This window comes from Macadamia integrifolia, chromosome 7 (genome assembly GCF_013358625.1).
Source record: "Macadamia integrifolia cultivar HAES 741 chromosome 7, SCU_Mint_v3, whole genome shotgun sequence".
Classification (NCBI taxonomy): domain Eukaryota; kingdom Viridiplantae; phylum Streptophyta; class Magnoliopsida; order Proteales; family Proteaceae; genus Macadamia; species Macadamia integrifolia.
Genome location: NC_056563.1, coordinates 32,883,122 through 32,896,710, shown reverse-complemented (window position 1 = coordinate 32,896,710; position 13,589 = coordinate 32,883,122). Strand labels below are relative to the sequence as shown.

Sequence of the window (13,589 nt, the reverse complement as noted above, 5' to 3'; positions counted from 1 at the left end):
TAACCCTTTCTTGTGAGAATGCTTTCATGAATCTTTGCTTCAAGATGGCTTTACTGTGAAGGAAACCACATGCTGGAGCAGAAGTTTATAGCTTTGAGGTTGCCCCTAGAAAATCATACTTCATACCTAAATTGACAGCATTACCTTCTCTGATTTGAAAGGGACTAGAACCTAGTGGCTGGTGGTGCTCTCAGCCAACAGATTAGTTTAAGCTTGACATCATCTCAATTACTTACAGAAATTATGCTCATAAGCTGAGCCTAACTTTTCAATTGCACCCATTGAGCTGTTATTGAAGATAGATTTGAACTCAAGGACCATAGTGCATGTTTTGCAGTTCCAGATGAAAATGTAAAGCTGTTGCTGAAGATTACATGTCTATGGCCAAGAGCAGGTATGATGTATTGCTGTATTAACACGAAACCTTAAGAGGTAGGCTCTTCTTGTGATATTTGAAGAGTTCTGTATCTTTTACATTGTGGTTACAGAGAGGAAGGAAAAAAAAAAATTCGTTTTGTTCGCAAGGAAGCCTCAAATAATGAACATTCAGTCAGTCAGCATCGCATGATAAATTGTTTTTCAGTGAGCTGTCTGCATCTATAATGCTTTCCTAGTTAGCTCTTCTAAGTCTGAATCCAGATCAGGATTAGGTTCACGTTAGAGATTGTTCTTGTACATCTTTGGCTCTCTGCCATTTGGATTTAGAATCTATTAAATGAAGAAAGAGAAAATTGATGGATTTCAAATCCATGGACTAGAGACGTGCGTGATTATCTTGTACGTGAACATGATCTGTAAATATGTGATGCCGACTAGTTAGTAACTATTTTAATATGTTTCTGGTGGTATGTCATTATTGACAACACTTAAAACATATTATAGTTCTAGATAGTTTAGTAAGGATAAGCCAGCCAAAGGTGGGAGTGTGGGACACCAGATTTCAGCGTTACATGTTGTGATATAATTGTCTTCTGTTGATGTATTATGGCCATTTTTCTCACCTATTCACAGTTAATGCTCTTTTGCTTCTGTCTACACCTTCCTCTTGATGGATCAATAAACTCTTATTGATTGTTGTTACCCTTTGTGGCCCGTTGAAATCTTTTTTCACTATTCAAATTCAATTTAATATAGATAAATTCATGGCTTGGTAACGTGATAAAATGAACCCAGTCGTGTAAAAGAGCTGGATTTTGGGTGTTAAATTCTCACATGTACTAAATTCAATTTAATCCAGATAAATACATGACTTGGTAAGTTTGGAAAAACAAACCCACTCATATAAAAGAGACAGGTGTTGGGTGTTAGATTCTCACATATATTGATGTACACCCAGGTGAATATACGTGCAACGACCCGAGTGCTCTGATAACCCTCCCCTAAAAAATAATTTTTGCCCTTGTTTGTTCTTAGACAAAGCCTAGCTAGCAACAGGAAGTGGTCCACTTTTGACATTTCAATGGGGAGTTGTGGGGGTGGGGGTGGGGGTTGCGGTGGGTGGAGCTGCTTTGTTATTATAATGGAGGCATGGAAATGGATTAGTTTAGTCTCTTGGGTACTCAATTAAAAAGATTGAATTAACACCATTGCCAATACCTAAAACGTTAATGCATGGATCTGGCTAGAATCAGTACATGGATTATCCGTTTATCCCACCATCAAAAACAAAACAAAAAAGAAAAAGAAAATTCCAGTGGCGAAAACCATGACTAAGTTTCCAAGAGAACACAATAGTATCTCTCTCTCTCTCGTGTCGACGATGAAGATGCAGGACTGCAAGGTTCAGCCATCCAATGAATTCTCGCTCCGATTGGGTTTGGAAGAGACGAAATTGGCCTGAATCAAAATTCATTATTTAGTATTATATGAAGACACACAAAAGATCAACTCAACTCAGGCCTAGACTCAAACAATTTGCTTTTTCTGTTTTAAACACACAGAAGATCATAGAGAATAAGAGAACAATATGGAGAAGATTATATACTGTAATATCAACATACGCCCAGCTTCGAAGATTGATGAACCACCTAAAAGTCTCTACTATATCGGAGATTTTCAGACTACCTCGCCCGCTTCTTCGGTGCTAGGAATCCAATCGTTTGTTGCTGGATTGCTTCTGAAAGCCACCGTCTCTCCTGCTCGCACATGGTCACGACCACCCCTGTTCAACTCTAAACCATATCCATCTCCGAAGCTTTCTCCCACCCTTATAAACCCACTCCCTGTCTGCATCAAACCATTCCAACCAAGTTACAAATTAGAAATTACATATGGGTTGTTGATCTAAGGTGATTGAAGAAGGAAACTGTTAATCTCATATATACTGAAAACGATGTGGAAGGAAGGGGGATTAGGGTAGTTAAACTCGAACCGTGTGATGTTGCTTGTCAATCGATATCAAATCCTTGTAGTAAGGGGTCTCCACAAACTCCTCTTGCACAGACGATGATCCTTCTGAAAAGATTGGCTGAGACAGAGACAGACACAGACACAGACACAGACCTGTTAGAATTTATAGAAACCAAAATTTTACTTTAAAAATAAGAACTGTAAAAAAGAATAGGAATAGGACGAAAATCACTACATCAGATTGTTGTGATTTAAGGGATAGGAACTTGTGGTATTCAGGAACGTTTTCTTCATCCAAGGACGACACAGTAGAAAAGGAAGAAGAAGAATCAGGTTCGCTGCGGTTGGGCTTGATGGGTCGCTTGGGTGCCATGGAGTCGAAATGATCTTTGATCTTACTGGCGATCCTCAATTGCTCCTCTGCTTCCACCACTTCGTCGCTGCGACTGGGTTTCCTCACCACCCACTCTCCTTCTCCTTCTCCTTCTCCAACTCCCATGGCTGATCTGTGAATGGTAGTGGTGATCTTTCTATAATCCTATTTGGGGTTTTTGGCCTCTCTTTCTTCAGGGTAAGCTCTAGGTAGATGAAACTGAAGCAGGGTCCTTTTTTCCTATATATTATGAAAATGATTAGTGACGTCTTCGACTTTATCAGTTGATTTGGAACTGGAAAAACGTAAAGAGACACCTTGGCCCTTGGGGGAGTAATTGACTCAAAAACCATGGGCTGTGTCCAAAGTATTTTTTAGGTAGTTTCTAACTTTCTATAAAGGCCTCGTTTGGTTGGCTGACAGGGTCTGGTGTGAAAGTTTGGGACTAGATTTCGGGCCGGCAAAGACTAATCCAAAGGTGGGGGAGGACTTGGGAGTTGGGACCCTCGGAGAGTCCTTGGGGTGGCCCAATAATTGGAGAGGAACGGATCCGTAGATTTCATTTGTCAATGGAATTTTAAAACAAGGAAAGGGGCATTTTTCCTACCCTTGGTTTGTTTAGTTGGTCTTTTCTATGAGATATGAAAATTATTTTGTATGACGAAAAAATGTTTCTATTTTTTATTGAATTTTAAAACATACCCTTGTTTCTTTAAATTTACGTGCCCATGCATATGCCATAGGCGATGATTGGGTGATGGGTGTTTTGAGAGGATGAGTGGCGAGAATAAAAATAAAACAACAGGGGAATATCCTTTATAAAATAAGAAATCTCACTTCAGCTAACCAAACATGGCATCTTTCGCAAATACTTGGAAATGTTATCAAGTTTTACTTCATTGCTCATTCCCACTCCCAACAATCTCCCCCCATCCAAGCATGGCCTTAGAGCAATAGTAAAGGAAATTACTACAAGGATGATCACAGCCTAAAGGGCAGAGCGAGAGAAGTGAGGTGCAATAACATTTGGAAAAATGGTAGTGACTTCATCGCATATCCATGCTTACTTGGGGATTAGTTTACCTCAATTATTCTCTCAGCAGCATTTAAGAGAGATTTTTTTTTTTCCTGATCATTCTTAGACACTTGAATTAGAGGATTGTATGCAATCTCACTCTGAAAGCATGAATTCAAGGATTGAAAGACCCAAAAGAAAAAAAAAATCCAAGGATTGATGAAAGTGGTAACACTACCACTATGAGAAGAACTGGGTCATTAGGATTAGTCCTAAGAAGAAAGATCTAAACAAGATCAACCCTTCAAAACGAAAAAACCCCCCCCTCCCCCAAAAAAAAAAAAAAAATTCGAAACTATTGTTATACCTTTCAAAGGGATCAAACCAGTCAGACCATCTAGATTGTCAACCTTTTGGGTAGAATGGTCCATGCCCGAATTGTAGTTTCCAAAGGATTCCTTATTCCAAAGATATAACCTCAAGCCACCACCTCTCTAGTTTCCAAATCCTTTGAAGAATTCCTTGTTTTTATTTAACTTGTTATGCACTCAAGGAGGCCTCATATAACCCAAGGGAGTAGTGCAGTTGGTGAGCAACGAACTTGGTTCGAGCAGTAAACTCGGACGTCCTAAGTCCGACTCCCACTAGGCACACTTTGGGTCACTCACACGGGAGTATTTAGTGTTCTTCACTGCTTTCAGTGAAAGTTTAATGGTTCTCATTTAACCCCAGTATGACCCGGTCCATGCGGTTGTGAGGTCAGTATGGACCCGCGGGACTAGTCAGGCCGAAGGCCTAGATATCCGTCATTAGCCATAAAAAAAAAAAAAAAAAGAGGGGGGCCTCATATGGTTATGGGTGCTAGACTCGGTCACTCAAAATATTTTGGAGTATATAAAACCAGGTTCTTTAATTTATTCGACTCTAAGCTGGCTCAATGAGGTGTCTATACCTTAAGACTGAATTATATCGAATTGTAAATAATCAATCAATTTGATTTTGGTTTTGACTATTTAAATAACATATATTCAGGACGAAAAAAAAAAAGCTTTCTTTCCTATCACTATTTGTTATATGACAATACATTTAGCTTAAAATAAGGAAGTAACTAAAATTATAAAATATGTCTGTATTTTATATTGTCCTCCATTTGATGGTAATTTAATAATTTCACTAAAACTTTGATTTTGATCATTTTACAAAAATTTACCCATTGTTATGTGGGGTCATCTATCACATGGACCAACCCATGTACTGCTAGTCGCAAACACTTATTATTTCTAATGACATGCCTAGAAGGACCCAAACAAAATTGAGATGTGATTGGGGCGGTGAGGCTCACAGATATGTTAGGTTAGCATTTTTCATTGAACTCTTACTCTCCAGCAGACAACAGCAATGGGACTCAGATTTGGCTAGTGAAAAGTGTGGTGACTGGAATAAAGCCCTATGGTTTGGTATCTGGTCATTAGATGCCAAAAGGAGTTCTTGTATTCGTTGTTCACAGAATTATTTTATTAACAAAACCCATAAATAAATAGACGAAATGAACAAGGTTGAGTTTAATTGCATTGATCTGTATAAGCTCCCTTCCACCTCTCCATCTAGACCATTTTATCAGAGTTCTCACTACAAAAAAAAGGTTCAATAGGGGCGGATTTGGTGAGCTGTTGAAGTGTATCAACAACAGAAGCGCCAGCCTCGGCCATATCAGAACATACAGCAATTACTAATGACTCCCACACAGAACTCTTTGGTGTCTTTCCTCTGCTGAACATCTCCTCCAGCCAGAGCACAGCTTCGTATCTCTTGCCCACTAGGCAAAGCCCTCTGATAATTCTATTATAAGTGTCATTACAAGGCCAAAAACCTTTGTCCAACATCCTCTCTAGAACCCTACTCCCTTCAGCATATTGATCTTCTCCACACAATCCATCCATTAAAATACCATAAGACTCCTTGTTAGCACAGCAACCCACCTGTTTAGACATCTTCTCTAAGTAGCCCATGGCCATCAGTGGCTGTCCTTCATCACACAAGCCTTTCATCACAATATTATACGTTGTGACAGAGGGAACACAATTCCCCTCCACCATGTCCTTTTCAATCACCTTCACAGCTTCCTCAGCTCTTCCAGCTTTACACAAGGCTGATATCTTTGCCTCGTACATCGAAACTGATGGCAAAAAACCCCTCTCCCGCATTTCATCGAACACTTTGTTGGCATCGCAGATCTTGCCTTCGGAATAAAGATCTGAAGCGATGGCACTATAGCTAGCCGAACTAGGAATACCACCTCTGATCAGAGCCTCACTGATTAAACCCTTAATTCTTTCTGGGTTTTCACCATCAAGACATCGGTTCAGGTCGAGACCCTGCAGGCTCCTTTTCGGAGCCTTCAATCCTTTCCTCAAGACCTTGGCAAGGATTTCCCAAGCCGATTCGACTTGCCCATTGTCACATAAAGCGTGTAACAAGATTATGTAAATGCTTATATCCTCACCACAACCCTTCTGTGAAATCCTCCAGAGCATGGAATACAGCAAATGGGTAGCCTCATTTAGCCTTCCATCTTCACATAAGCCTTTCATTAACAATCGATAGGTCTCCCTATCTGGATAGCAGGATTGAGCACTCATCTCTTGGAATAACTCCAGGGCAAGATCCGAACGCTTTCTCCGACAAAGAGCATCGATGAACAAGTTGAAGGAACGGAGATGGGTCTTCACCTCCCACCTATTTGAATTCTCCAAGTAGAGACGATGTGCCGTCTCGAACTTTGCTTTATTCAGGAGTACTTCCAAGATGGTATTGAAGGATTTAGTCCAATTCACGCAATTGAATTGTGGAAGGTTTTTAAACAAAGAGATTGCTTCGTCGAGCAAGTCCGCTTCGGCGTAGGTTTTGATTGCACTGGCAAGAACAGAATCTTTACTCTCGCAGGAGTCATCTTTCATCTGTTCGATCAATTCTTTCATCTCGGAGAAGCGGCCTGAGCTTCCGAGGATGTCTATCATAGTGGAGTAGACGGGACCGTTGTGGCGATAATTGGGATAGCGGGATTTGGCCTCGTTGAAGATTCGAAAAGCAGTTAACGGATGCTTCTGCTTTCTGAGGAGCTGAGAGAGATGCGTTGGTGTGAGAAACCCTGGCCATCTCATCTCCTAAGTCTTCTTGCTGGATGGGAACGAAAGGAAAATCTGTATCAAAATGAAAACCACGAGGATCCGCAATAACCAGATATTTTAAGCTAAGGGTGACCCTTTTGCCTTTGAAAATTTTTGCATTCTTTAAACATAATTAAAACCATTAAGAATCCGCTTGGATTCAACCCCTTCGTGGCATAACATGGCGCCCGGTGTGCATTTAATAGTCAGAAATATCTTGGCATGGAGCTTAAGACAATCACTCGTTGTCAAGGTATTTCTAGGTATTGGATGTATGCCAGACACCATGTTACATTATAGGTAATCCAAATCCTAAAGTTTTAGATTCATTCCGAAGCTGTTTAGTTTTAAAAAAAAATAGATACTACTTAGTTGGTAGGAAATTTAAAGGAAATAGATAGAGAAATAAAAGAAAGCTAATTGGTTGTGCGATCAGACAACCAGACACTCATGGTGCAAAATAACCATCCTCTTGTTGGATGCCTCAGCATTGGGATAGCAATGGCTCAGGTTGGGTTGGGTGTTTTAAAACCCAAGCCCAACCATAAGGTCTCTTAACTCAATCCAAGTCCAACCAAGCCCTAGGTTGGTTGAGAGATCTCAACCCAAGCCCAAACTTGTCGGGCTTAGCCCAACCCAACCTAGCCTAATACAATTGGTTACTTGGTTACTTGATCTTGATACATTACAAAGACCAAAGACTATGGTTTTCTTACATATATAGATTATGAAAAACGAAATACCTTTTACAACTATTTTTCCTATTAGGTACCCATTTTTAATAATTGACATATTTATATTATTACATACTTAATATACAGGGTTGGTTTGGATTGGATTAGGTTGGCTTGGGTCAGGTCGGGTTGAGTTGTGTTGAGACCTCAATCCAGACTCAGCCCAACCTAGCCTCGGGCTTGAAATTCTCAGCCCTAGCCCACCCTATGGGCTGAAATCTCAGCCCATGCCCTATTCGGGCTCAGGGCGGGCAAGGGCAGGTTCAAACTGATCGGGTTTTTTTGACACCCCTACCTCAATGCAAGCTCCTATTGGTTAGGTCTATGTTGATGTTGGGGCCACACAACCATGTAGCATTCTCTCTCCAAAATTAGCAATAAATTAATAGAAAAAAATAAGGGGCAAGATGTTGGGGCTTGGTCAAGTGGTCTGTATTACTGCTGCAATGAGAGCTGATAGGGGCATCAACACTCATGGAATATTTTTTATTTCACAAGGGGTGAGTGGTAATTTCACACATCCATGTGCATAGCTCAAGGGCATGCAACTAGGCATCTTTTTTCCTTTTCCAAGAAAAAAAAATAATGGGCAAGAGCTCGTTGTCTAGACATAGAAGTGCAAGTTTGCCATATTGGCATGAGCCCGCCCTTAACCTAAATAGGGCCTAGGCTAAGAGCCTACGATAACCCTGACCCTGAGGGCATATTAGGGCATTGAATTTTTGTCCCTAAGTTAAGGTTGGGTCAAGCCAGGGCAAGCGAGGGTTGAGGCCTCGACCCTGATTTTTTTAGTATAATACTATAAAGCATAACTATTAAGCAACCTTAATTATATTACCATATAATTATATAGAGGACTTGAGACTTAATTGTTTCCAAATTTTCATTTTGTACTTTAGACTTTTCTCTTTTAGCTTTAGAGCTTTCTATTCACTCCCAAGTCTTGCCGCTGATCTCCTTCAAGGCTTGAAGGCTTTAACCAACGAAGACCGATAGCTGCAAGCCTACAACTGCATGTTTCGACAACATAGGTACTCTCTTTACGTCTTTGTATGCCAATCAAAACTTAATGTTTATGATGTGGGGTTTTAAGTGGAGCCCAAGTGTGGATCAAACACCGTACAAGAATGATTCTCGTACGAGTACCTGATCCAAACTCCAACTAGCCAAGGAGTCAAACCATGGATTGATGCCTTGATGGTATAGTACTCTTCAATTTCTTGTTGGGCAATCGAAAGTGTCTATATGCACCCTCTCTGTATCGTGCCATTAGGGCTAGGATTTTGTTATTTTTAGCAATGAAAATTTGACAAATATGCACTACGTAAGCTAATAAAGAAATAGGGAGGGATTAGGGGATGGTGAATGATGTAGGGGTGGAGTTAACTTTAAATCTTTAATTGTCGAAATGATCTAGAATCACTAACAAGACGTACTTCTATTTATCGACAATATCTTCCGTTTCATCCAACCAAGATCCAAAGTATCCGCTTTTCTAGGCAGAATGCCTTCTGTTGTGGGTTATCAACTGACTCTTAGTACATAAATGGGTTCTTTGCAGCTTTAGGTAAATACTTTCCTCAATGACATGATCTCTATGACATCTATGTACAACCATAAATTGTTTTATTTCTCAATGAGTTATTTTTTATTTATTTTTTGGATTACCAAAGCTTTGTTTTCCCATTATTTACACTAGTATATGTTTTCTTCATTCTTATTTTTCTTGTTCCCTCTTCTTCTAATCCCTGGTCTGTCCTAACCCTTGCATCAACCTTACCCCTCCTCATAGTCAGGGTCAATCGAGGCCAGCCTCCCAGTGTAGGGGCCAATGAGGGGGTGCACATGGTCAAGGGTGGGTTTTTTTGGGTTCCACAGGGGTGTGTGCATCATTTTTGCGGACTTCTATGTTTGGCGTAAGTGTCACACAATTAGGAATCACTCATTTTCCCTTTCTAGTTTTTTCTTCTCTTATTTAGGATTTATTTACTTATTTATTATTTACTTATTTACCTATGGGTTAAAGAATGTTGACGGTCTACATAGTGCATGCTAGCACTTTCACGTGTGTGACTATCTCTGTCCTCCATTATTACAAAAAAAAAAAAAAAAAAAAAAAAAGGGACTATCTTTTTCCTTTGTCTTATAAAATGATATATCTATCCCTTACTGTAGGAGGAGAAAGAGAGACATATGAGGGGCCGATTAGTAAACTCTATCCCTTTACTTATTAAGGGGTTTAGCGTGGTAGACTAATAGTGGAGAAGCATAAGAAGAACTTAATAGTAAAGGCAGTGTCAATTTAAAATTAAAGTTGACATCCTGTGTTTAAAACCAATCTTGATGGAGTAGTTAATATATATTTTTTTCTTTTTCAATTTTGATTTTGAAAATGTGATATTTTATTCGATTCATTTTAGTTTCAGATTAAAATCGATGATTTGTTGAACTGAATGAAGTGTAATCCTTATAAACAAAATCTAAATCATATTAAACGTTACAATCAACTTTTTTTGAGTTTTGTGAAATCACATATATCATGGATTTTTTGTTATGTTGTGTAAAAATATTGAAAAGTATAAGATTTGACATCGTTGGACAGTAACTTGACGAGGTTGTAATTTCTTCCCAAACTTTATTTGTTTCGGTAAGTCATTCCACTTAAACCGAACTTTGAACTGAGAACTAAGACCTTATACTAACTAAATAAACCCATATACAAAAACCATGTACATGAATTGAATCGAATCAAAACAAAACCAAATCAATTTGGGTTTAATATACATTGTATTATGAATCGAACCGAATCGAAACAAGACTGAACCAAGCGGATTGACACTCTTACATGACTACATGAGTAGATAGAGTCGTCACTCGTCACTCGGCAGCCGTCAGATGTACCAAATATGTGGGGGTTTTGACCATTCCTGGGAGAAAATCGTCTACTTTGACCTAGATCCCACGTGTACCAAGAACTTTGTTATTGCCCCAGGCCCCAATTGGTCTTTTCCTTGTCGTCTTTCTTACCCCTCACCTTGCCAGCTAGGATTTTACAATCTGACTCTTCTGAGGTGCCAGGGGTTGCCGAGGATTTTCCAGCTAACTGACCCCTGTGGACCCACACCTCTCCTCCGCCGTCGTTTTCATATTTTCCGGCAATTTTTCATCGAAAACCTCCACATGGCTCCCCATGCAGCTAGCGACGGAGCCCTCTATGCGCTTTCCTTGTATTCTCCTTTTCTGCGTGTATTGTAACCATGTGATTAGGTCCCCCAAAGGAAAAAGTAACCAGATCAAACGGTAATATCACCTACCCCCGTTGACAACATTTATATCTTTGCTTCACGGGTGAGAAACGAGAAACGAGAAACCACACGCACCAGGCACAGTTCTCTCGACGGAAGCGGTTTTTATAGTCTTTTGACTGGGACGGTGAAACCGAAACCGAAGAAGCCTGGGAATCCCTCCTCCAGTCCAAGAGTCCAAGGAGTTCTCAGAGAGGTCTCAATCTCTCAGAGCTTCAGAGCCCCAGCCACTGCAATATAACAAGAATGGATAAAAGGCCAAACAAGAAAACAAAAACTCTGAGCAAGAAACGAGCTGTAATCTGAAAAAGGGTCCTCCCAGTCTCTTCCTGCCATCACTAAAGACTACGAAGCTTCCGACGTTTACTCCTAGAAACGCTAGGCGACATTGCCATTCAATCTCCCTCTGTGGCTTCTGTCCTATTTCACGCCACTTTGCTCTCTTATAGCTATTAGTTCTGTGAAGGCCTTTAATGGCATCTGTGAACGAGGGTTTCGACGAAGACCTGTTCCCTGGCGGGAATTTCACTGATTTTCTAGGTTCCGTAGACGACGCTAGTCTTGATATGGCCGGCACTGGAAGCTTTATCTTTCCGGTAGAAAACACTCCTGAGATACTCTGTTTTGAGAAACCATGCAACCAAGGAGACAATGCGCTCAGTGAGTATGGGGTGGTCGCCCAGAAATCGGGAACCACGGCTAGTGACTCTTCTTCGGCTACATCTAGCAATCACAGTAGCACTGGTAGCTTCTCCAAGGTTAGAACAAAACCCAAATGTTTTTTTCTTCTTTGGATTATTAAAACAGGACAGAGTTTGGTTCTAGAGCGAATATAAGCGTTATTTTATTTACCCTTTTCTTGGTGGTGGAATTTTTTCCCGGGAAGTCCCAAGGCGGAGAAGCTAAGATAGAGCAAAAGAAACGAAATGAATTGGACCTGGGATCGGTTCCTGCTTCGGGCTTGGTCCCAGGAGTTCCATTTGGCAACCAGAGAACGAACAAGAAGGCTAAAACAGAGAACCCCGCCTCGACAGGGCCTGCAAAGGTATCAATCTCTTTTTTAGCTTCTGCAAATTTAAAATTTTATTGGTTTAATGGGGATGTTTGTTCTGAAATTTGTGTGATTTTGATTGATAGGCGAAGAAAGAGAGGATTGGAGAACGGATTATAACATTGCAGAAACTTGTTTGTCCTTACGGGAAGGTGAAATATTATGAAAAGAAAATGAATTTACTAACTTGGTTGTCTCATCTCTGTCGCATACGATAATGACGATTATTCTACTACTTATTTGGGTTTTGGGGATTTTGACTGATACAGACAGACGCGGCTTCAGTTCTTCACGAAGCGATGGGGTATATTAGATTTCTCCATGACCAAGTTCAGGTAATTGCTGGGTCTCTAATGGTGGTGGGGACGTGAAGTACCTGAGAAAAAAAAAATTTGTATATAATTGAAAGCTGAGAATTTCTCTCTCTCTCTCTCTCTGTGTTACAGGTTTTGAGTTCTCCGTATATGCAGCGACTGCCATCGTCTGAACCTGTTCATGTAAATGTATTCCCAGATCTCTAGTTTCTTACTTTCCCTTTGCTATTACTACTGTATGATCTTATAGTAGTAAATGAAAATTTAAGGTAATTGATGTTGCTTGCCTTTTTTCACAAGGAGGGAAGAGGGAAGGAAGAAGAAGGATCAAAATGCGATCTGAGGAGCAGGGGCTTGTGCTTGGTTCCAGTTCAATGCATGGCTCACGTGGCCAATAGTAATGGAGCTGATTTCTGGTTGTCCGGCATGGCATCCAACTCAAACTCCAAGCAATGACTTCTCAGACTTCTTATACAAAATTTACAGAGCTAAAAAAAGCAGAAGAGCTGATTCTTTTTGGGCTCTTTTCTTTGCTTTCATGGCTGCATTTACATATCAAAATAGATAACAACATATGAAATAATTAGGGTTTTTTTCCTTTTTTTTATTTTAAGTTTTTCTTGGAAAGTGAGGAGCTCTCCTCTAGTGTGATTATGTGGTTAAAAAACCAATACAATTGATTAAACTGATTTCTGGAGTGTTTGGGAGGAGAAATTTTGTTGTTTCTGGAAGTTCGTGTCTTCTAGGTATGAGCTGCGAAGAAAACAGAAGGAAAATGGTTAATGGAGCAGAGGAGATCAGAATGAAAAGCCCATGTGATGATTCAAATCAAAGGAATTGAATTTAAAGCGTTTGATTTCCAGACCAGTTTCCGTTTTTGCATGAAATCTATTGTACAATCATGTACGACGAAGACGATGATGAGACAACAACATTTCCTGGTTGTGGTCCTGGGGAGGAGTTGTGCGTACCTGTAGACTCGTGAGATGAGCCAGTCGTCCTTCTCCATGGATCAGTCTGCAACCTGCAACTGTGTCCTATCAATTCGATGGTCAAGAAGTTCGCACCCCAAGTAGTCCGAGTACCGACGTGGTCTTTCTTGGTCGATGAGAGTCTTGATACTTGGAATACTTAAATGCTATACACTGCAAAGTACAAACAGTGTTAAAATTACATGTCATGACTCTTTCTGGTTAGAATTAATTTAGTAAACATCTCAACTGTGCCCGATCGACGAGCGGTGAGGTTAAGTGAGCATTGAACTGCTAAGAGTATTTAGAC

At 40.2% G+C, this 13,589-nt stretch overlaps 3 protein-coding genes across 4 annotated transcripts; 1 reads left to right on the top strand and 2 right to left on the bottom strand.

The window, feature by feature from the left end:
* Nucleotides 1-1,556: 1,556 nt before the first annotated feature.
* LOC122084538 lies at nt 1,557-2,999 on the bottom strand. The gene is made up of 4 exons (XM_042652849.1): nt 2,585-2,999; nt 2,372-2,467; nt 2,065-2,226; nt 1,557-1,836 (listed from the first exon to the last, which is right to left on the bottom strand). The coding sequence occupies exons 1-4, from the start codon at nt 2,846-2,848 to the stop codon at nt 1,783-1,785; spliced, it is 576 nt and encodes a 191-aa protein (XP_042508783.1). The 5' UTR covers nt 2,849-2,999; the 3' UTR covers nt 1,557-1,782.
* A 2,229-nt stretch (nt 3,000-5,228) lies between these two features.
* LOC122084536 (pentatricopeptide repeat-containing protein At1g05600) lies at nt 5,229-7,016 on the bottom strand. Its single transcript, XM_042652846.1, has one exon. It carries the CDS (start codon nt 6,896-6,898, stop codon nt 5,342-5,344), a length of 1,557 nt encoding a protein of 518 aa, XP_042508780.1. The 5' UTR covers nt 6,899-7,016; the 3' UTR covers nt 5,229-5,341.
* A 3,986-nt stretch (nt 7,017-11,002) lies between these two features.
* LOC122084537 (transcription factor bHLH113-like) lies at nt 11,003-12,997 on the top strand. Of its 2 annotated transcripts, none has more exons than XM_042652848.1 (6): nt 11,003-11,701; nt 11,830-11,988; nt 12,081-12,146; nt 12,264-12,329; nt 12,441-12,491; nt 12,609-12,997. In XM_042652848.1, the coding sequence occupies exons 1-6, from the start codon at nt 11,417-11,419 to the stop codon at nt 12,762-12,764; spliced, it is 783 nt and encodes a 260-aa protein (XP_042508782.1). In that variant the 5' UTR covers nt 11,003-11,416; the 3' UTR covers nt 12,765-12,997. The 2 variants fall into 2 exon arrangements, with proteins under 2 accessions (XP_042508782.1, XP_042508781.1); XM_042652847.1 differs by having other exon boundaries at nt 11,004-11,701; nt 12,441-12,497.
* The last annotated feature ends 592 nt before the right edge of the window (nt 12,998-13,589 follow it).